We start from the raw sequence: 22,440 nt of genomic DNA on the forward strand, positions 1-22,440 counted from the left end.
CACCCATAGTCAGATCTCCTTAACTCCAACCACAATTTCAGGTGTCTCACTGGAGTAAGAAAAGCTGGGGAGAGTTATTTTTCAGTAAGATCTGTGGGGCAGGAGCTTAGCTTTCTTGAATTTTAGGAAGTGCATAAGATAGACCAGATGCTTTTAACAGAATATCAAGCTTCATATTCCTAAAGTTCGTGCTAATCTCTCTCACTTATTACTACTCCTAGAACTTGGCCTGTAAGAGCTAAATTTTTGTTTCAGTTCTCTGCGAGATAATGTTACATTTGTTTAACTAATCATAAATCGTGAGTGGTAATATCTGTGTTGTGGTCTTCCTTTTATAAGTTAAATTAATAAGGTGCCCCGGTGACACAAACCTTACAATTATGAATTTCTCCTTCTCTTCATAACTTCACTAATGAAAAATGTATCTCTGCAACTGAAATTCCAGGATAGCCAGCATTTTTTCTGTGGGATATGCAGTAGCCACAGTTTCCCAGGAATTAATGCAAAAAAACTTTAAAAGTAAAACACACTGGTTGTTGGGATATAAATATGCTATAGTCAGGTGTGACTGAAAATTTTCAGTTTCAAAGCGTGTTATGCAGACACCAGCTAAATATTCTTCTATGAATTTGCTGCCCACTGGTGGTGAACATAAAAACTGCTGTTATAACTGCAAATTAGACTTTCATTGCTGCAAATTTGTTTGTTTGAAGACTTCATGTAATCAAAATTCAGATCTTTAATGGCTTATATTTTACTATTGCTTTCTCTCTAACACTTCCAAGAAGATGCAGTTCTTTCACAGGATTTTGCACAGTAGTTTGAAGTCAGTTGTCAAGTAGGCGAGTCAGATCTGTAGGGTGGCTGTGACTATTATTACCACTGAGTGACTTGGTGGGAGGTCAGTGCTGCTGGGTGAAGCAGTTGTACAGGAAGCCGTTTGCTGACGCGCTCTGTCTTGTACACTGTGCTTGCAACGAGAGGGGAGGAAGTTTTGCTTGATTAAGAGCTGCAGGATGTTCCCAAATCTCATTTTATTCCTAGGCAGAGAAGCATAGCAGGTGCTAGAATGTTTATTTTAGGCAATGTTGACTTTATTTCTAGAGAATAGGCATGAGTGGTTTGAAAGGTGAAAGAGCTGTAAATTCTAGATGTACTCATGACAATATTTGTTATATAATATATACTCAGTACCCAAATCTGCTTCTGTGAAAGCTATGTGATTGACCCTGTAAATGAATAATATTAAGAGAAATATGCTTATGAAAAGCTGTAATGGTTTACAAGCTTAATGTGTGCTTATATTTCTTAGTAGTTAGGAATAGGAATGAATATTCTGTTTTCTAGAACATATTCTATATGCTAGGAATAAACATTCTATTCTTAACTGTTAAGTTAAGTCTTAAGAGTTAGGCGTAGAATGACAGTATTTTATTTATTGAACCTAGTCCTGTGCATAACCAAAACCACTTTTGCTCATTAAAAAAAAAAGAGCTACAAAAGAAAAAAAAATCTGTGTGTGTTGTTGAAAATTCTGGCAGCTTTTTAATGCCGAAAAATTTGTAAAACAGTAAATAAATAAATAATCTTGCTTTCTTGCTGCTGTTGTGAATATGTGCCAAATTTGAACCTACAGCTCATATTTATGGCCAAGCTTAAAGCCCATAGTAGTGACTCTTTAGAAGGGATGTGCTACTACAAGCTAATCTCAACCATGCATGTCACTGTATTAAAAGCAAAACTGCTGATTTGGTTGAAGATCAAAATGATGGTGATATAAGAAATGTCCTTTTGTTTTGTGCTCTTGAAGAATAATATCTGTATAAACACTTTTTTTTAAAGTATATGACCCATACTCATGAGTCCCGCATTTCATTAAGACTAGACCTCACTAAAACTCTAGTAAGGTAGCCCTTAATAGAAAACATCATGGCAGAAGTGGACCTCGTCTTTGCTGTACATTTAAGTGGTAATACAAAAGCATCTGGTGTTACTCTCTCAGGTTATCCTCATCCATTTAGCGCTTCACTTTGTTCTTCATTTAGAATTGAACTATATGTTGGAATTTACATGGAAAATCAGTGTTTGTGTATGTACTATCAAAGCAGCAGATTCTCCAATATATGTAGCAGTGTCCATATCATGGATGACCTTCAGTTTTCTGTGGTTGAGAAGTTTTTACGCCATTAAGAAAGAACCCATGAGTTCGGCACCAGGACCATGGGTGTGGCAGAAAGCATGGTCCTCAGTATCAGCATTTTCACCAAAATCCATTGGCAGCCTATCTGATGGGGTCTCATCTCCTTATCGTGAGATGTCTTATAATGTCCATGTTGATATCATACTGTATATAACCATTAAAAGAAAAGGTCATCTGACTGTCATCATTGTTGAAATGCCCAAAACAGCCTGCTATCCCTTTTTTACTCGGTACTAGAGAAGCTCATTGAGGGAGGGGTTAATCAAAAATGTTAAAATCTAAGAATCAATTCAATATAATAGTATTTTTTATTTGTGGGAAAGCTGTGGGAATGTTCCAAAACCTCTCTATTCATATTCTTAAGGACAGGTCTGTCACAGGTAGGTCTGTCTTGCTTGAGAGTGGAAGCTCAGAGCTAGATTTGGACCTGTCTAAATTGGCCAATTTTCCTGGTGTTTGTGTATGTTGTAGGAGTGTTTTGAAGAAAGTAGTATTTATATCTCTGAGGGAGAGCATGTCTTTCCAAAAAACAAAAAAGAATCATATTTACTTCCTGAAACAATTTTAACTTGTTCCTTTCCAGAATATTTGCATTTTTAAATATGTGAACTTACTAAACTTACTTTGGTGTTCTACTAATGTTTGTTTATTAAACCATTATTTACATTTCCTGCTCTTAACAGTGGGATGTTCTATGATGGAAATCATACTTACCTTATTGAGCCAGATGAAAACTACACTTCAGATGTGAGTAGAATTTCTAATAGTCCTGCCGTGTTGTTTGTTGAATACAGACATTCATGGGTATAGACTAGGCATAAGGGGCTGTGACTGAAATGCTATCCCCTCATTCCCAAGTCATTTTTCTAGTATTTGAGTGCCCATCATCACATGTATGTTCCAGGAAAGCAGAGGGAGAATTACAGAAGTAGTCCTCCAAAATTAGGTAGTAGCATGTGTATTTGTGTATACTCCCTAACATTTTGATGCAGAATAGCACTTGGGACAGTAAGGGTCCCTCTGAGCCCACAGGAAAAGCCTGTGAATACCTTGTCTCCTTCTCTCCCACTTTGCCACTCCAGTTTTGTTCCATACCTCTCATACTGCTTCAGTGCCAGCTGCAGCTTGGCAGCTCATATGAGCTTCGGAGGCTCTCCATGATATCCCTCAGCCGCTCACTTAAGTTCAGCTTCTGAGCTCTAAGGATGCTCATTGACTCCATTTGACGTACTCACATATGCCACGTAAAACATGATTAATCTTGGCATTAGTGATCCCATCATAGCTGAGTGAAGGAGGAGAATCTACAAAAAAATGATGCCTTGCAGCTTGCAGTTTCCCTAATGTAGTTGTTTGATGTCAAGGACCCCTTTAGAACTGTCTTCCTAATTCTCATGAGGTGGACTCATTTAATACATGCAACTGTTTACTGTTTCAGGATGACTTCCATTTCCACTCTGTTTACAAATCCAAGTTGTTTGAATTTCCTTTGGATGACCTGCCATCTGGTATGATTTTCTAATATTCATGACTATTGTCTTGTTTTAATCTATGGCCAGATTTGTTAATCATATTTGATTGTTAATCTTCTTGACAATGTATTCTGTATTTGTGTAGTGCTTCTTTTTTCTGATTAAATAAAAAGCACTGAATAAAATGAATCTGAAACCGTGAAAGCACTGGAAAAAACCTGAAGCACTGAAAAAAAACCTGAACCCCATGAATCAAACCTCACCTGTACCTTCAGATTGTGATGTATGTTTCTTTTAACAAGTCTTGTGGTCTACGGACTGCGTTATGTATGATTAGATATAGAAAAGAAAGGACTGAGGTAGCCTGAAGATGATGATGGAAAAACCCCACGTTGCCAACGATTGATAACTCTTCATGAGTTTTTCCCATTTTTAGGTACAGGGCGAGTATCATGGTGTGAGTATGAGTCTAGGAGACAGGAACTTGCCAAATACTGTTGCTGTTCTGTGCCATGCTCTTCTCCAGTCTGTTCAGTATCTTTCACATTGTGGGCTCTAGCGCAGGTCACGCATTTTGTTGCAAATGACTTTGGAAGTCGTGTTTAGTACATACTGATGAGTCCCCACAAACATGTTGCTTTACAAACACTGTGTATGGAGGGAGAAGAGATTTTTAAAATAATGAGTTTTACCTATGAGAAGCTGGCTTATTAATAGAAGCTAAAATTGCAGTATCTGTGGCATACTCCCATTCTGTCAAGGATTTGTCAGTTTTACAGATGCAGTTTCCTACTCTACAAAGTGTATGCTAGATAAATGAAGCTGTCCTTCATAGAAGCTGTTATTTGGGAAGAAACCTCTATAGATTAAAGGAGAATTACAGATGTCCAATGTTTGCATTACAAAATATCCGTCCTATGGTAGCACTCGTAACTGGGGTCTTACTGTGCTGGGCATTGCATATAGATCGGTGCTGCCCTGGAGAACAGTGTGCATGGGTTCGTTAGTCTTTAAGCAAAGCAGAATCATTCAGAGAACTAATGAGGAAAAACACAGGAAACAGCTACATTTGGGCCACCTTGATTTCAATTCTGGAGAAGTAGTATTTCTGTGTCTTAACAAAGCAATATCCGAGTTTGGTCTCTCACATCTTCTACTTATGATTGCCAGGCAAGGTGGAAGAGGCACTGGGGTGGAGGGCAGAACAAAAGGCTTGTGCCGTGAGTGATGACCTCATTAGGAATCCTTCCATTTTTGTGTAGCCATAGCTCCAGAGGTGAAAGGAGTAAGCACCACCTTTTGCTTTACCACCTACTTTCCCCTGTGCTCCCATGAGCTCTGTCGTTCCTCCCCCAACCTGCTGCACACGCTGCCCTCCCTTCTCGCCGCCTCCGTGCACTGGGGCCCGGCGAATGTCACGTGCTGCCGCCACGTCTTCCCCACCACGTCTTTCCCCGGGAGCACTGGTTCCCCTGGTACTGCTGGTGAGGCTCTTCTTCACCTGGATGGAGCTAGGCCTTTACTCTTTGTTTTCATGGGAAAATGCAGTATCCTCAGAGGACTATAGTCTTCACTTTAACTTTTCTGTACATTTCTTTAATCAATATTTACAACTAATAGTATTGTTGTGTTTGATTTTTTTTGAAGTACTACAGCAAGATCATTCTTGTTAGTAGCAAGCACTGTGCTAGGCTGTGTCATCAGTATTTATCATATTCTTTATTACTCTCCTAATTTATCAGTTTTCCCAGCCTAAGGAGCTCTACCTTGATGTCAGAATTTCTTTCTGATCCTTAAAAGAGTCTGTGTATAAACTAAGATTTCTGCTAAGCACTTCATTATGGGCTAGAGGACCGTCAATGGAGCTTCGGTGCTGATGCTAGAAAGGCAAAAATCAAGTAATAGGGATTACTTGATATCAGTAAGGTTAAAAGCATACACTGTTATATCACAGTGATAGCAGCACACTTTTGTGTTTGTCTGCTCCTTGGGAATTAAAAACATATATATATTGTAGAAGAGAGTAAGTTGTACTGTACTTTGCAATAGCCTGTAGAGGTAATGAGGAGTTTAAATAACGCTCAGATGGATAACCTGGCATACCTAGAGACTTTGACTTCATAATTTAGTAGATTATTTTTTTTTCCTCACAATCTGTATGGAGCTGTATAGTGCCCTGCCATGGCTTTAGACAACACTATATTATTGAATGTGTTGTTTTTCAAATAATGCATAATAGAGGTCCTTTTCTTTTAGAGTCACTTGAATCCTCCTTACACTTTTTTAAGGTGATATGTTCCTGTCAAAATTTCAGCTAGGCTTTCTCAGCTATTTGTATTTCCTTTGTGATTTTGTTGGTCTTGTTCTTTTGCCTGAGGGTCCCTGGCTGGAAATGCACCATGAGTAAATTCATTCTGCTTGTGAATTATAGTGCAGTGTTAACGTGTGATAATGTGTTAATGTTCATTCTCCTCCAGAGAGGTCTGACTTGTGACCGTAGGTAAAATGATTGCATTTAGTTTGTATAGTTATTTCAGATCTTGTAAAAATATAGAATATATTTTATTGATTAAAAAGCTGTGGTTTTACCACTTTTTAAAAGATGATGTAAAACTAAAGTGAAAGGTTGAGAGTCGGTTGTGTGGCACTAGCACGCAGTCTAAATTAGTCAACATACATAAAGAAGAAATAAGAACAAATGTGTCAGAAAATTTTCAAGTAGTTTCCTTCATTGTGAGCTCTAGAGACTGGACTTTTGCAGGCCTTTAAGCAATAAATAGGGGCCTTGATTGTGATTTAATTTATTTTACGTTTGTTTTATAAAGAAACTCCTCAAATGCACTGGTGTAACTGTTCTCAGATGGCTTCTCATGGGTGTAAAGCACCATGAAAACACTTCTAAGCATAGTGACTGCAGTTGTCCAGGCCCCTCTTTAGAAGCATATTTGCAAACTTTACGTTTCAAAATGGCAGTATAATCCGCAAGATTTAGCCAATAGAATATACCAATTACCCATGCTTTGCTTTCACGGTTTGTGTTAGAAGTAACTACCGGCTCTTGGTTAAGAATATGATTTCATGTTTTGTCAGATAGGCAGTTCAACCTCATGGTTTAGTCTTTGCTGATATGGCAGGCCTGTCAAGTTCTTAGTCAGTGTTGGTTTTAATCCTACTCTTTGAACCTTGTGGAAAAATTCCATAGTTCGTGTACTACATGATGAGAGGTGGAGCTGTAAGAAACCTTCGGTAGTCACCAGCAAAACTGAACTATTTAGGATTTTGTAACACAAATAAAATTTATGAACAAAAATACGTGAATCAGAAGTTCCTTAATGTACACAGCTCCTGTAGTACTGTTTACTTCTCTGCAGAATTGATAAAATCACTCTGCAATATTGAAAGCAGTTTTCAACCCACAGAAACTAAAAGGATGTCCAAAGTTGAAGACAATACAAGGGAGGGAAACTAAACAAAGGAAAAGACATGCTATAAAATAAGCAACTGCAAACACTTAATTTATGCATCTCATAAAAGATCTTCATGGGGGTATGTGAATAATAAACATGTTTATGCAAGATAAGGAAAGAGATTTCTCTTGTATAGAGAAAAGCAAGGAAAGAATATGACTCTAAAATTAAGGGTGGAAAAGTATATCATGGACATTCAAAAGAGTGAGAACAAGTATTGTCTTCTGCTTAGCTTTCATGTGTGCTTCCATGAGTGGCTGGTAATAGATTTGGCAAAAAGGATTTGGCAAAAGAATAAACTACTTGGTGCTTGTGATTAGAGGTTTAACAAATTAAAGACACAGAGGGATTAGCAGGGAGGAATATTGTATCGACATTGAGCATTGCCAAAATCCCGTAAGGTTTCTCCCAACTCTAACGTGTTTTACTTTGTGAATATAATCGTCTTAAAGCATTAATTCTGCCTTCTGTGCTCTTCTTATTAATTTAGGTAGCTATTGCAAGAGCTGTGAATGTCTGCTGAATTCCAGAAAACACGATTCATTCCATGGAAGCACTGTGCTAATAATATTACATCCACAGTATTGGAGAAGTTTTGTCTTAGAACATCTGCTACGCTTTCTGAAGCGTGACACCCACAGATCATCTGTTTTAGCAGACCTAGATTACCACTAGTAGTGTTTTTAATAAGAACCGTGTCACTGAGAAGCAGCTGTAACATTGCCTTCTTTCTAGCTGGAAACTTGTAAAGAGGAGTTGTTATCATATCTGATCCCCAGGAGAATGTGCTACATCAGGGTCAGTAATTGTTGAGCTGTATTTTTGTAAACATTCAATGTATTTGCCTGTGTTTTCTGCTTAGAATTCTGGCAAATGAACACTACGTCGCAGAAGTTTGTTGTAAAGCCAAGACACAAAAGAAGTAAAAGGCAGGTATGTGCCAATATGCTCACTTACAGATAATATGCCAGTATGTTTGTTTTGTGTCTGCTGCATTAATTCTTTCAGATGGAGTCCTGCTGCTGCTCCTGGTTTGGCATGAGGTCTCTCTATATCAATACAGCTATTACAAAAAGGGGTATCGAATGTTGGAGAGAGAGATATATACACACACATATATATGTGTGTGTGTGTGTGTGTGTATATATATATGTGTACATACATATGTACATACATACATATGTATTTTTTTATATATATATATAAAAAAAATGCTGGATTCTCCTACACATTACTTACCTTAAGAGTTAAGCTTCTCCTGAGTGATGAGGAGCAGTCAAAATGTCAACTTCAAGAGAATTACTGGATACCCCAAGACACTTGTGTCTTGCCAAGATCAGCCCCCTTGCCCTTATTTTTATAAAACTGCATGGCAGTTCCTCCCCTAAGCTCTGTGTAGTCTTCTGTTGCTAAATCTCAAAATTAGTGTTTTTATCAACATGATACAATTATCTACATTGCTAAACTGCATATGAAAAAAATAGCTAAAATATTTTCCATCGGTTTTAATATAGGGTTGGATCAGAAAATCCCAATTAGTGAAACATTTACAAATAGTTTTTATGTTGCAATGCTGACAAGTAGCTACATTATCTCACTTGACTCTGATTTAAATTAATATTATAAATTGAGAGTTCAATTGCCATTTATTAAAGGAAGGAGCCATTAACTGCAGATGTTTATCTTTATGCTGGAAACATAGCAACAATTCTTTGTATTTTAGGACTAGAGCTGAAATGATGGTACAGGTCAAAACAGGGCCAGTTTAAGGGTTCTGAACAGTGGGCAAACATGAAATACTGAGACCAGTTGGAAAAGAAGATGACTTTTATATCTGTAGTTAATGTAAGCATCTTAGAGGCGAAAGAGAAGTGAGAATGACATTAGAGAAATTCCAGAAATCATTTTTGAGGCTCTATCATGTGGTTTATAAACTAGCCATTACTCTGGATTTTCAAACCATAATGATGTTATAACTGTCCTGGAAAAGTCAGGAAAACAAGAACCTCATGGAGAAGCACAGTCATAAATATTTCTAAACTAGAAGTAAATGTGACACTGAGGTGAGTACTGTGTTCAGTGTGTGAATCATGCAGTATGTGAATAAATAATACAATTGTTAAAAGAGTTTTTTAGTAAAAAAGTCAGGGTGATTCCCTTTCTCTGTAGAAAACATTTAATGTTTTTAGCCAATACAACTGATTTTTTAGAGAGAAAGGCCCAGTGGGGGTTTACTTTAAGAAAGCTAAGTTGTAGGCTCAGGTGTGGTGAAAGACTTGATTTCATTGTTTAAGGTTATATGTATGTTTTGGAGGACCTGAAATTTGGGGACTGTACATTAGAAAAAAATCTAATTCATTCTCATTCACCCTCCAAAAAATATCTCAACCAGTTACACAATAAAAATGCATGCCCATTTTTACTGCCTGCTAGTCCAGACAAATTTGACATACTATTGCCTTTTTAAGGTAAATTTCAGATTTTTTTTAATGATATAACTAAGCACCAGAAGTATTATCAATATCTCAGGACAGAATTAAGAAAAAAAAGAGAAGTTTGTTTTCTGAAGATATTACTCTACCTGTAGGTTCGTCAGATTCCACGTAAAGTTGAAGAGGAAACAAAATACATTGAGTTAATGATTGTAAATGATCATCTAATGGTAAGACTGGCATACTTCAATATCTTACATCTACCAATAACATAATATTGTCTTAGTTTGCTAAGAACAATAAAGAGCAACATCTGGGTGGAATAAATACAGGATGTCCCTAAGACAACAGATTGCAGTCTCGTTAGCCGCTGAAGTTGCAGTAAGGTAATTTCGCTGAGAATGGATCCATGCCTGAGTATCAGAAAGTAAGGTTGTAAATTAGAACTGTGTGTCATAAGGTGACTAATATCAGTGTGATTCTTAAGCTGACGGTTTTCCTTTCTGATCTTGAGCACTTTTCTCAGTTATAGCAACTCAACAAACAATAATGTAATTGTACAGCTTTGATGACAATGAGGAGATTAACAGTGACACTGGATTTTCTGATATGTCCAAGTAAATATAGATAAATTATTTTTTAAGCTTATACTTTTTCAGGGGGGAAATGAATAAGCTATTTAATGTGGTGGAAAGAAACATAAGAAAGATTAGAATCTACAAGAAAGAACAGGCACATTCAAACGAGGAAAGGTACAGATTTAAATCAGCGAAGGTGATTAATAATTAGTGAAAGAAATATCAAAGGAAATGCTGAATTCTCCATGTTTTGCAGTCTTCAAATCAAGATTGAATTCATTTCTGGAAGATGTGTTTATGTCAGACAGAAATAATGGGATTCAATAGTGAAGTAACTAGATAAATTCTGACACTGGTGATGCCCCTTAGACTGGTTACATTAGATGACTTTATGGTCATTTATGGCTTTAAAGTCAGTGTATCTATAGATTTCACGTACCCTTTCTGTGATGCACAGCTTAACCAATACACAAACTGGCGAAAATAGACCTCAGAGTCTAAAAGGAATCTGCTACTGTGGTTGGGCAGTTTTTGGATAATATTGTACTCCTCTGTCAGTTCAGTTTGGTGGATGTAGCAATCAGTTCTTTGATGAGAGTGGATAATATTGAATACAGAATTCCCTAAATTGGCGTGGTCCGTATTTGAGCCTGAAGACCTGAAGCTACAGTTTGCTCACTGATTTCCTCCCAAGGACAATGCTTCCTAATTTTGGTTAATTATAGCTAATGTGAGGGCCAGTCGACTTAGGAGATAGTTCTTGGAAGCAAATGCTAGTGAACATCAGTGGCTGGATAAGCTGCATAATTTCTTCCAGTGACGAGGAAGGGCCATGGGCTCTGGGCTTTTCCCTTCCTCCATGGCTAGGGCTAGTGTGTATGTACATTTTGGTTATTGTGTGGGTGTGCAGTAGATGTGGCGGTAGATGCACTCAGCATGGAGCTGAAGCCCTGCAGAGGTGCGCAGAGTGGGTGGGGGCACACAGCATGCTCCCACTGTCCAGCTTTGGGGAACCTCTGGGAGAGACAGCAGGAGGTTGTCACAGTCAGAGCAGGCTGGATCATTCTCCCTTCCCAAATAGTCTTCGGACATAGCAGAAAGCCCTCTTCTGGGGGTCCCAGGGCCTCTTCTCCTCCATGTGCTTGTTGCCTGAGAAACCCCTTCTTGTATTCACCCAAAAACACGTTCATTGGAAACTGCTGATGCAGCTCCATCACATCATGGGTGAGACCCCAGGGTCGCAGGGAGCACAGACCTGGCTGCTGGCCACGGTTTGGGCGGGTTGTGCTGCCAGGTTGTGTGTGGACCGGAGGCTGCTGATTGAGCATCACTGCGCTGCTTTGTGCGTGGATGGTTTTCCTTCTGGTTAAATGCCCGTAGGCGACGTGATTAGCCTCGTGATTATGCTGTTTGTCTGCACCGTGGCCAAGCAGGCTGTGTTCCCGAGTCCTCCTCTGGCTGCAGCTGTGTCGAGAGGGGAGCTGTGTCCTGCCAGCCCCCACGTGCCTGTCGGCCAGTGCTGCTCCACCAATCCGCCTCCTCAGCTCCTCGCCCAACCATAACTCTTAATCAGGGAAAAAGCTTTCAAAGTCCAAATGTTAAAACTGACTTCTAAATTAATATACTTAAAACATTTCCATAAAATGCTTAAGGAAGCTTGGAGACCTGAAGTCTTGAGATTTTATTTGCAAGTAGAGACTTAAGTGGTGTATGTATTTTCTTCCATTCCTGTGCTTTATTTTCTATTTATTTTGTGCATCTTTCATTTCATTCTTTCTACCATTTTTCTCTTCACACTCCTTCCATTATTTTATTAAGTGTAACTTTCTTGTGACATCTCGTTCTTGGTGTTTTTCCCCCGTTCCTGCTTAAAAGTATGCCTCTGCCACCACCCAGCTGCCCAGCTCTTCGTCTTGTGCACTGAAAAACCCTAGCTTTTAGAAAATATGGAGCATTTTGCTTCTAAAATCAAGCTTCTTGGGGTCCAGGGTGATTAAACACTTCTGAAAATCTTCGCCTTTATGTCTTAAATTCTTCTAAGATACTTCTCACTTTTACACCAATGGTGCTCTTTATAAGTGTTTTTCAGCAGATAGGAGTACGTGGAAAGCTATCTTCGGTGTCAAATGTCATCTTTATAGATCTATAATATAGATTTCAGTGAAGATCCCGTTGCAATCTGATTACTAAAGTGGTTTGAACCAGTTTCTGTGGAATTCTGCAGTGTGATATAGTAAATGAAGAAACCCGAAAGAAGGCTTAAGAGAGACCTGAAAAAAACCCAGAAGATGTGATAAATGAAAACATAGGTGCTGGCAAAGTTGATGCAACACCTCTGAAGAAATTTCAGCCATGGAGGTTGTATTGCTAACTTCTGTGTTGGCATTTAGGAATTAACTTTTAAAATGCCAATAAGAAAGGTAGTAAAGAGAATGATAATGTATTCCTGCTCCTGTAGCATTTTTCAGTAAAGATCTTAAAATACTTCCAAACACTTATTAATAGATTCTTGCAATAGCTGTTGTGAAGTATGTTGGTAATGTGCATTTCTGAGCGATTTTCTGCTCTCACTTACTAACGTTACATTCAGCACAGAAGACCCAGCCTTGCACAGTGGTTCTACTGTTGATACAGTTGCTTTTTACTCCACACTTTTTTGGAAATTGAGTTTGTTCTTTCTAAAATCTGTGTTTATAACTTGCCTGTGTTTGTTTCACAGTATAAAAAGCACCGCTTATCAGTTGGCCATACAAATAGCTATGCTAAATCCGTTGTCAACATGGCAGATTTAGTAAGTATCACTCAAATATATGTTTTTCTAAATCATATGATCATCCTACTGATAATTGCAGGAATTGTCTGTTCATGGTATACCTAATAATAACATATGTGAAGGTCACAAATTTTCATTTAGAACCAAAGTCAGCCAAGTATAAGCCTTTTTCTAACATAAAGGGTAAGAGATCTTTTGTGGCTTCAAAGGTTTAAGTACCCTGCTGGACTGACTCATTGAATTTGAGTTGTGAAGGGCACCTTAGATATGACAGTGTTTAACACAGGATCGTGTGTTGACTATGGCTGAAACGAAAAGACAGTCTAAAATTAGAATGCACTAGAATTTCTCAGAAAAAATATGCATTTGAGTAAATGAATTAGAATAGGAGCAATCCACAGAGATGGATTGTATGGACTGTAGTTATGATGCTAAATCAAATGCGTTCAAATGAATCAAATGAGAATCAGCTGAGGCTTTTATCCCTCGCTCCAGAAGATTCTGTTACTTGAAAATGAAAAACACTGTTCCCACTCTTGAAACCCTTCGGTGTGCACTGTTAACCCCAGCAGTCAAAGGATGGCCCCGTTTTGCATGAGTCAGACAGTATGAGGTTAAATACTACTGAAGAGGTGTATAAATGTAAAAGCAGCAGTTTTGTGGATTGCTATGGAATATAAAACGTTTCTTTTGTGTCACTGAGGTGTACTGGACGTTGTAAAAGACAGGTAAATTCCAAATGTTTGGACTATTTGCAACGGTTCTGTAGTAACCTGACAAAAATCACACTTCATTTCTATGAACCTGTATAGAACCTGCAAGCAATCTTTTTTTGGCATGAGAGAACTTACTGGAAATCTAGATTTTACTTGTTTTTTTGTTTGTTTGTTGGTTTTGAGGGAGATAAAACTGCATAGGAGAACCGAAAGTGTGTTAGTACAAACGAAGTATTTAGTTATGCAAGCTATTGCAGAAATGGGGTAAAAAGCACCTTTATTCTATTTGACATAATATATTTGTTCATTCTGTTAATGTACTAGATATATAAAGAACAACTTAACACCAGGATAGTATTGGTTGCCATGGAAACCTGGGCTACTGATAACAAGTTCACCATATCTGAAAACCCCTTGGTGACCCTACGTGAGTTTATGAAATATAGGAGGGATTTTATCAGAGAGAAAAGTGACGCAGTTCACCTTTTTTCGTACGTAATCTCGTATGATGTTTTATTAATGTTTTTTTCGTACCTTGGGGGTTGCTTATCACAAGTGGCTAACGCATCTCCTTTCTGTTGTGTATGTAATCCACAATAATTCAGAACATAATGTTTCTGACGGGGAGGTGGGGAGAAGTTAGAATAATGCACAAACTGCTTGGCAGTGAAACTGGAGTTTTTACTCTCACTTTAGTTTTCACTTGTTAAGCACAAGCTGCATGCACTGTGATCTTTGGTTATTCTGTGCGGTTAACTACCCCGCAAGCACAGCCACAGCTGCCTGAAAGGTAATGCATGGCTCCGTGTGGTAGGTTTGCTTCTGCTGCGGTAAAGCATTGACAGCCTTGCTTTATTTAAAAGCAGAATGTGTGCTTTGAAACCAATGAGGATTGCTGCTTAAAAGCAAATAATGCAGTATAGCTTGCTTTACTTTGTCGAATGACCTCCACACTGCAGGATTTCTGAAGTGTTTCAGTTCCTCAGAACAGTTTGTTCTTCAGAGAAACATGCACTACAAGAATAGTGAGCTAGGAGGAATCCTATTTTCTCTAAATCTCTCAGTTATTTTGGTAATGAGGTTGGTATAACAAAGTATGTGTATAAAAATAGAGGAAAGGTTCATGATTTTTGACCCACATGAGGTAGGCCAGAGGAATTTCGCTCTAAGAGTCCTTATCTCTCTGTGCTGATGTTTTAGGAGCCTACATGAATAAACTTAGCTTAAAACCTCACTTTAATACAACTTAAATTAGGAGACACGATACCCAATTGCAGTATCCAGCCTCTCAAACTTTTTTGCCCACGCTTAATCACTGTCATTGACTTCTTATGTGAAGAGAGCTACTGAGATCTGCAGTTGGTGCCTGCAGATTTTGATTCCTCTGTATCTCAGTTTTTCATCTGTAAAATGGGAATTAATTTTTCTTATAAGCGTTTGTGGGTTGACTACAACAAAGAGGGCCCTATTTGTCCCTGTGATGGGGACTCTGGCTACCACTGTAATACTAACTCCAATACTGACCATAGCAGCAACAGCAACATTGGTGTTTGAGGTATTGCATTCATAGATTATTTAGAAATATCAAATTCTCAGATTGCGTCCTTTACTAAGGCACTGTTGGGTTGGGAGGTGAGACTGGCTGGTGTGATGGTACACAGTTTACAAATGAACTTCTACGCTCAGCACAATTAGCTAGTTGTATTCTGTTTCTTAGTGTTTTTCCCTTTTCCTTTGAAAAATCAGCTTGCCACAGCTGGTATGGATCAGTGCTCTGAGGTGGTATGGAGTATCTTTTGCTTCCAGCGACTGGCAATCATTCCTGCTGACATGGGCAGCATTGAAGTGATGGTCAGATTTAGGCTCATGAAGTAACTGTCTCCTGGATTCATTTCCCTGCAATTCCGGGAAGTTTTCATCTGCCTCAGAGAGTACAGACCGCTTGGTGCAGCTTTTCACCTAAACCTTTGTTGCATGTACGTGGTCCACCTAGACCTGCGTCTTTTAACCGGTTGCCCGTTACTGCAGAAGACTTGTGCTACAGCACCGCAGTGGTGTCTCCCGCTGTCTGTAGCTCATGCCAGCGTAGGCTGCCCAAGTCCTGCTGCTCACGTAGTATGTAAATAAGCAAAAGGCTGGTGAGGTGCAGGTGATTCGGCAAAATAGTCCCCTTCTTATCTTAAGCTTTCTCATACTAGGTAATCGGAGGAGATGGGAAGATGATATCACTTTTCTGGAGACAGTGTAGAAAGGTTTTCATGTGAGGTTTGTGAATGGTTATCTGTTTTTCCCATTTCTACATTTTGGTTTTGCATACTTTGCAGCATGGTGGTAGCAACTGGCATTTGTAAATGCTGGTGTCTTATCTGGAGATGAGAAAGGTAAATGCTGGGATGGTTAGGTGAAAAGCTCAAGGGCTGAGTGAGGTAAACTTCTTTTCTTCTCCTTTTTGTCAAAGGGGGAGTCGATTTCAGAGCAGTCGGAGTGGCGTAGCCCACACTGGTGGAATCTGCTCCTTGCTTAAGGGCGGAGGTGTGAATGAGGTAGGTGTTGATACCGATAAGAGCAAAAAGTGGTGGAAACCACAGAATTTAGCTGCGCAGACATGTTTCTCAAAATACCCTGCTGTTTCATTGTTGATACAGAGTTTTAGTACAGCTACATAGAAGGGATGTTTAAGTAAAGAACGGTGCTTGAATAAAGTCAGATATGGGTTCAAAATACACTTTTCAGCAGTGTCTGATTTTGTCATTCATACTTGCAGCCACAATGGCAAGAAAAAAATGGAGTTTCTCTTACTTAACTTGTTCTTAAGCCAACTTTTGGTCTTCCTCACTTGCCCATTATGTAGCTGCACTGAAGTAAAGAGCTATAACACTTTGCATCTGATTTTGCCTTAAAATATTGCCTTTAAATGAGAAAAGCTTACTTTGTATCTGGGATACTTGTATCTAATTGATTACTGTTCCTGCCTTGCTTGTTTCTTTCAGTTTGGAAAACCAGACTTAATGGCAGTTACTCTGGCACAGACTTTAGCCCAAAATATTGGCATTTTCTCAGACAGAAGAAAACTAATAAGTGGTAAGTTTGTTTGCTTTTTCGTTCTCTCTCAAGGGGAGAGGATCTGAACAGCTGGAAGAACTTATCAGTGTCTGATATGACTTTTTATCATGGCTCTCGCAATATTGGAAAATTTTTACTTTTCTTGTAATAACAGGAGGAGAGACTGACATATTGTGAATTTTCCTCTATAAAAATGCTGTTGTTTCCCCTGTCCATAATTGCTAGTAGCACTAATGTCACCATTTGACTAAAAATAGATCATGAAGATGTCTGCCGCCTCCATTCATTTCAGTGAGACCAATATCACTCCCACAGGCTAAATGGCTGCCATCGTAACGTGCAAAGGTAGACGGAGAGTGGGGAGCCACCTCAGTCCTCCGATACAGGGTAGTTTTGACCATACAGTTTTGCCCCTCTTTGATTTGGGTGGATTCCTCTTGTTCTTTATTACCCCAATCTCCTGTATTCGGCACTGCACTGATACCGAATGTCTGCTATAACCTTGGTATTCAACTTCTTATTGAACCCTATTTACCTGCAATCCCTTAATTCAGATCTTCCCCCACAAGCATTTCACCCTCACTGGTTCCACTTTGTACCAAGTCCCACCACATTGAGAACAGTGAATGATTAAAATAATCATACGGTTTTAAAACTATTTGGATGATGTAGTGCTTAGTTATAAGATCACGTATACTTACGTAGCTGATAAAAAAAAAAAAAAGATTATTACTGTTTTTTTAAAATGAGCATATGAAAAAATAATATAATTACTATATTGAATGATAGAACTCTCTTTTTAGATGAATTTTGCTTTCAGCCATTGTAAAGATGATAGATAATGCAAAGATATGTCCACTTATAGAGGTTTCTGCAGTTCACATAATTTTATTTTGAAAAATATTCAGAAATGTAGGAAAGATGCTCTATGCTACCTACATGTTCAGTATTCATTTTTCAGCTGCATATTACTAGCTTGATATGGGGGCAGAAGAAAAGTGAAAATAAGAGTGATTGCTCTTATGGCTGAGCAGAGCGAAAGCACAAGTTTTTAGGAGGAGGGAGGGAAAACAAAACTAATGGGCAGGCCCTCATTTCCTTTTTAGTTATACTTCTAACACAGAGGCAATAAACCAATGTTCATGTATTACGGTAATGCACATTGCAGAAACAGAAAGAAAAAAGCATACATGCAGAGCACATGCACAGAAATGTACACAAAACACAGTTTGGGAACCTGAGGGCTGAGAGCAGAGCAAAGTGATACCACCCGGCACTGCAGAGCACAAGGGAGGGCTGGGCTCAGCCAGTGAGTCGGATGGGGAAAGGAGGGAGAGTGAAGGGAACAGCTACTATATGCCCCTGTACTTTGCTGTGTTTACTGTGCATTTTTGTGTGCATCAGTGATTGTTTTTTTAAGCTGAGATTTCTCCAGTCACACTGGCGTAGTAGAAAAGAACTGAAAAATTGTAAGATGGGTTAAAACATGTCATTTTTTTTGCTCTGAAAATTTGGAAATCCAATACCTTGACTTGGGAGGAAGAGGGAGAGCTGACTCATGATTTGCAGGTGCCTGAGGCTGACAGTGCAGTTTCCTCTGACTTCATTTAAGAGAAGGAAGGACAAACAAGGCATGTTTTCAAAGCTCAGAATTGCACAGAAACAGGTATAGGCTTTGAAAGAAAGTTTGTCAGTGTGCACACATATGCTTAAATTAAGGTGTGCAATGAAATAGCAAAAGATTCTTTTCAGATTATATTTAAATGTAAAATGAGGTGACTACAGTGGAATTTTGCAATAAGAAATGTATTATTTTGGACTCTTGCAAGACTCCATGTGTAAATTTTACTTTTTTTCATTGTCAGGTGAGTGTAAGTGTGAGGACACATGGTCTGGATGCATAATGGGAGACACAGGGTAAGCATCTCGCTGGAGGAGATTCATGTCATTCATACAGTGACATGAAGGAAAAGTGAAAATAGATGCCTTTTGTGTTTCAGTGGAATGTTTTCTGTGAATTATTTTTCAGAAAGTAAGGTATTATCTGTACAACATACTTAAAAAAACACCTTCAAAGAAGTGTGTGAACATGTGAGATAATGAGAGGATAAGAAGGTTTTTAGTGACTGCTAGTTGAACACACGAAGAACAACAGCTCAACAGCCAAGCCAGTTCTTTGGAAAGAAACAGGATCATGTTTAACTTGTTTTTGCCTGTGAATTTGCTGTTCAATGGGGGAAAAAAATAATGACACATCCAAATTCTTGAAATGCTGTGATCAAATTTCTTATGTGTATCTCATTTTCTGTGGTTCTTCATAAACCTTTCATATGTATTTTTAATTTTTTACCCCCAATTTGTGTAATGTATGAAAAAGCCCACTCCTTTTAGAGGTTCAGTATACATCTACCCACAAATAAAGTCACTAGAGAGATTTTATGTAAAGAATGGCTTCTAGTGCATTGGGAAGTTTTTACTTTTAGATGAAATTTGATCAGGCTCCCTAGAGTGTGTTTGGGCCTTAATTCTTTATATTACAGAACTGTCTTCTGCCATGCATATGAACTAAACTACAGTCTAGTTTTAAATACAGACAGTGCTTCACACTTTTAAAGGTATTTCAATCTGATGTATAAATTTATCTAATAGTTTTGTGGTCAGTACAACTTGTGAACAAAAAAAAGCATACTTCATGAACAAAAAAAAAAGCATACTTCATTCAAAGCTCTTTGGAAGTGCAAATGTATGCCTTTTTTAAGCCTTTTTTACCTAAACACATACCAAATAGGATTTTTCTGATTGTTTTTAATAGGTTAAGAACAAACTTGGTAAGCGTCCTTGTTTCTTGTAAAAAGTGACTTCTTCTCTAATGATCTTTAAATTTTTTATCTAAAATCCAAACCTTTCAAATAATTATATACAAAATAATATCAAAACTGCTTTCAGAATGATGAATCCTACATTCTCTGTAATCTTTAGACCTAAATCATAAACACCAGAGATGGAAAAGACCAGTTGTGTTTTGGAAGCCATCATTCCTGGCAGTGCAGGATTACTTTGTATAGCACTTTTGCTAATATTTTTTTATCCAGTGGTGAGCATAATACAGGAAGGCCCTTAAGACTCTAAAATTTGATTGATGCATAAATACTCTTGTGACTAAGGACCTAAATATAAAGCTAACTCAAGTTACTTAGGGGAAAATTCTTTCCTTGTGGGGAGGATCCATGCAAAGATTCTCTGCATCAGTTAAAGCTCATATTGTTTTTAAGTGGTGCACTGTGCCTTATATTGACACTTTGTCCTGGGATGGAATTTATTCAGTGGGGCACGAGAGAGGAGGCAGCAGAAATGTTAGCTGATATTGGTTAGAAGCTTGTTTTAAGATGGTATGACACTGTTACATAAAAATTTTGTGGGCCAGGACAGCAATTTCATTGAAGAGAGAAATGAGCTGTGAACAATCTTTAAACGGATTCTGTGTGGGAAAGGCAGCAGTTGTCTCCTACAATATGTATGGGAAAAAATAAATGCGTTTCTGAGATCAGGTCCTTTAGTGGAATTGATCATGTTTGTGAGAACTACATATTGTATAATAAGGATTTGTGGTATTTGGCATAAATGAACACACAGTGAAATCTTTTTAGCTTCTCACTTTATGCAAGCTCTACCTCATTGTTAAAAGTTGCTTTCCATTTATGAAAACAATTTATCAATTAGAATGAGTTACAAGCAGATATCTTCACTCTGGTTCTAAATTGTATATTCTAGCACTTTTCCTAGAGTATAACTATATGTTTCTCATCCCCCTATTTTGAAAAAAGAAGATATACTGCAAAAAGCACTATAGAAAATAATCCTGCTATCTCATTTCTTTGCAGGTATTATCTTCCAAGCAAGTTCTCCAAGTGTGATATTGAAGAGTATCATGAATTTTTAAACAATGGAGGTGGAGCCTGCCTTTTCAATAAACCCACCAAGGTAAATATTACCTTATTTTTGAATATTACATCTGTTGTATTTCTAATTTAGAAGAAACCAAGAAGAGTGAAAGCAATATTATGGGAAAAAAACCTGTAATTCTGAGATTTCCGGTTCTTTTTAAGTTCCAGATTTCCTGGTGACAGCTTGGTGAAAAGTGGCTGATTTTAGTTCATACTAGTTTGGCAATGATATTTAAATAATTTTTTAATAGATGGTTTCATGTCCAACAGAGTTCTCCCAGGCTTCGATTTAGAACCATCCCTCATGCAATTTTCTTTTATGTATTGTAATTATGATATGCTGTTGAATTTTTTTGCTGACATTTCAAGTGTCTTGGTAAACTTTGCACAACTCTAATTCTAATTTGCTTTGAATTGATGTCTTCTGGTGCAATTCTCTGGAAGTTGAAGCAAGATTGCTTTTGTTTCACATCTATCCTGAGGATAAGACAGAGCTCCTCTCCAGTGAGTGCACAGCCTCGCACAAGCTGCTTTTCGAAGAGCGATTGTTACCAGTGGTTTTGGTAGTCTCTGAATTGGAGAAGGCAAAGTTAATGCTTTTTGTCCTCAGAGAAAGATTAATAAATTGGCATCTTCTGAAGTAACTGTGGTTTCACCATCAAGAGATTGTTTCCCCTCTTTCCTACAGTTCTCTGAAAGGATTTTATGGCGGCTTTTCACAGCAGTGTTTGAAAACTATGACTAATTTTTCAAATGCTAGGAGAGGCAGAGCAGGAGGGAAAGCCGCGCGCCGCAGAGGACAGGCATCACTGGGGTGTTCCTCGTGCTCTTGGGAGCGGCGTGGCAGCAGCAGGCACCGGCTGCACAACTCATCACCGGGCTCTGCTTGAGATGATAGTTGTGACTTTTTCCTATATATAATTAATGTTAACCTCTATTTAATGGTTGTCTTTCAATGAACAAAGGAAAGAGGCTAAGGCAGAGAGGCAGTCTAACTTGGAAAAAAGGCTTGGTGGTTGAGGTGATCACAAATGTAAAAGAGAAAGTCAATACTAGAGCGAGTATGTTCCTTCTGGAGTGGCTGAGGAAAAAGTACAATTTCTGACAGATTCCACAGCCACAGAATTTCAAAAAATATTAGAGAGGAAGAGAAGGCATCAAATCTGGATAGCTTAAGAATTGCAGGTTTGAGTATTTCTTAGTATGAGAGAACTGATGTTATTAATAAATAATCAAAGAATGAGTTTGTGTTTTCTGGTGCTTGGCACCTACTGAAAGCCACCTCTAGAGGTTTGTATAGAAAACACCATCTTCTGTTTTGATGACTGTAAGCAAAAGTTTGTATCTGCTTATCTCTGCAAAATGTTTCATGGAAATGCATATTATTAAGAAGTGCGAGAGAGCACTGTAATTCATTGATAAGATATATGGCTTTTCATTTTTTAAAACATCCCTGCATTTTAGAAGTTTGCTTTTTCCATCTCATTACAGGCAGAGAGAAATGTTGATGGTTTTATTTCTTTGTTGAGTGGATTCTTTCCATAACATAAAGCTGTCTTGCTTGGGCTTGTTTAGCGATTATGTTCACTGCACATCTGTCACTTGGAAAAAAAGAAAAACAATTTACTTTCATCTCAATTCAGATTAGCAGCGTTTGCATTTTTTTTCTCATGGGGTATGAAAATGTGAAAGTCAGATGTGGAAGCCAGGGTGATTGAGCCTTTCATGTATTGTTGTTTGAGTTGTTTTAAAATTATTAACGTTAGTAACAATAGGTGTGTCTCTAATTCACAAG

The 22,440-nt window shown here is 38.1% G+C and overlaps 1 protein-coding gene across 12 annotated transcripts in view; it reads left to right on the forward strand.

The window, feature by feature from the left end:
* The window catches only part of ADAM22 (ADAM metallopeptidase domain 22), a 143,476-nt gene that overhangs the window by 78,791 nt on the left and 42,245 nt on the right, over nucleotides 1-22,440 (forward strand). For all 12 annotated transcript variants that reach the window (XM_064506016.1, XM_064506026.1, XM_064506021.1 and 9 more), the window contains exons 6-15: nucleotides 2,884-2,947; nucleotides 3,639-3,708; nucleotides 8,002-8,072; nucleotides 9,727-9,801; nucleotides 12,869-12,940; nucleotides 13,963-14,129; nucleotides 16,097-16,181; nucleotides 16,629-16,719; nucleotides 18,567-18,618; nucleotides 20,583-20,682. In XM_064506016.1, coding sequence (XP_064362086.1) covers nucleotides 2,884-2,947; nucleotides 3,639-3,708; nucleotides 8,002-8,072; nucleotides 9,727-9,801; nucleotides 12,869-12,940; nucleotides 13,963-14,129; nucleotides 16,097-16,181; nucleotides 16,629-16,719; nucleotides 18,567-18,618; nucleotides 20,583-20,682 — 847 coding nt within the window. The remainder of the gene's footprint in view (nucleotides 1-2,883; nucleotides 2,948-3,638; nucleotides 3,709-8,001; nucleotides 8,073-9,726; nucleotides 9,802-12,868; nucleotides 12,941-13,962; nucleotides 14,130-16,096; nucleotides 16,182-16,628; nucleotides 16,720-18,566; nucleotides 18,619-20,582; nucleotides 20,683-22,440) is intronic.

This window comes from Dromaius novaehollandiae, chromosome 2 (genome assembly GCF_036370855.1).
Source record: "Dromaius novaehollandiae isolate bDroNov1 chromosome 2, bDroNov1.hap1, whole genome shotgun sequence".
Taxonomy (NCBI): domain Eukaryota; kingdom Metazoa; phylum Chordata; class Aves; order Casuariiformes; family Dromaiidae; genus Dromaius; species Dromaius novaehollandiae.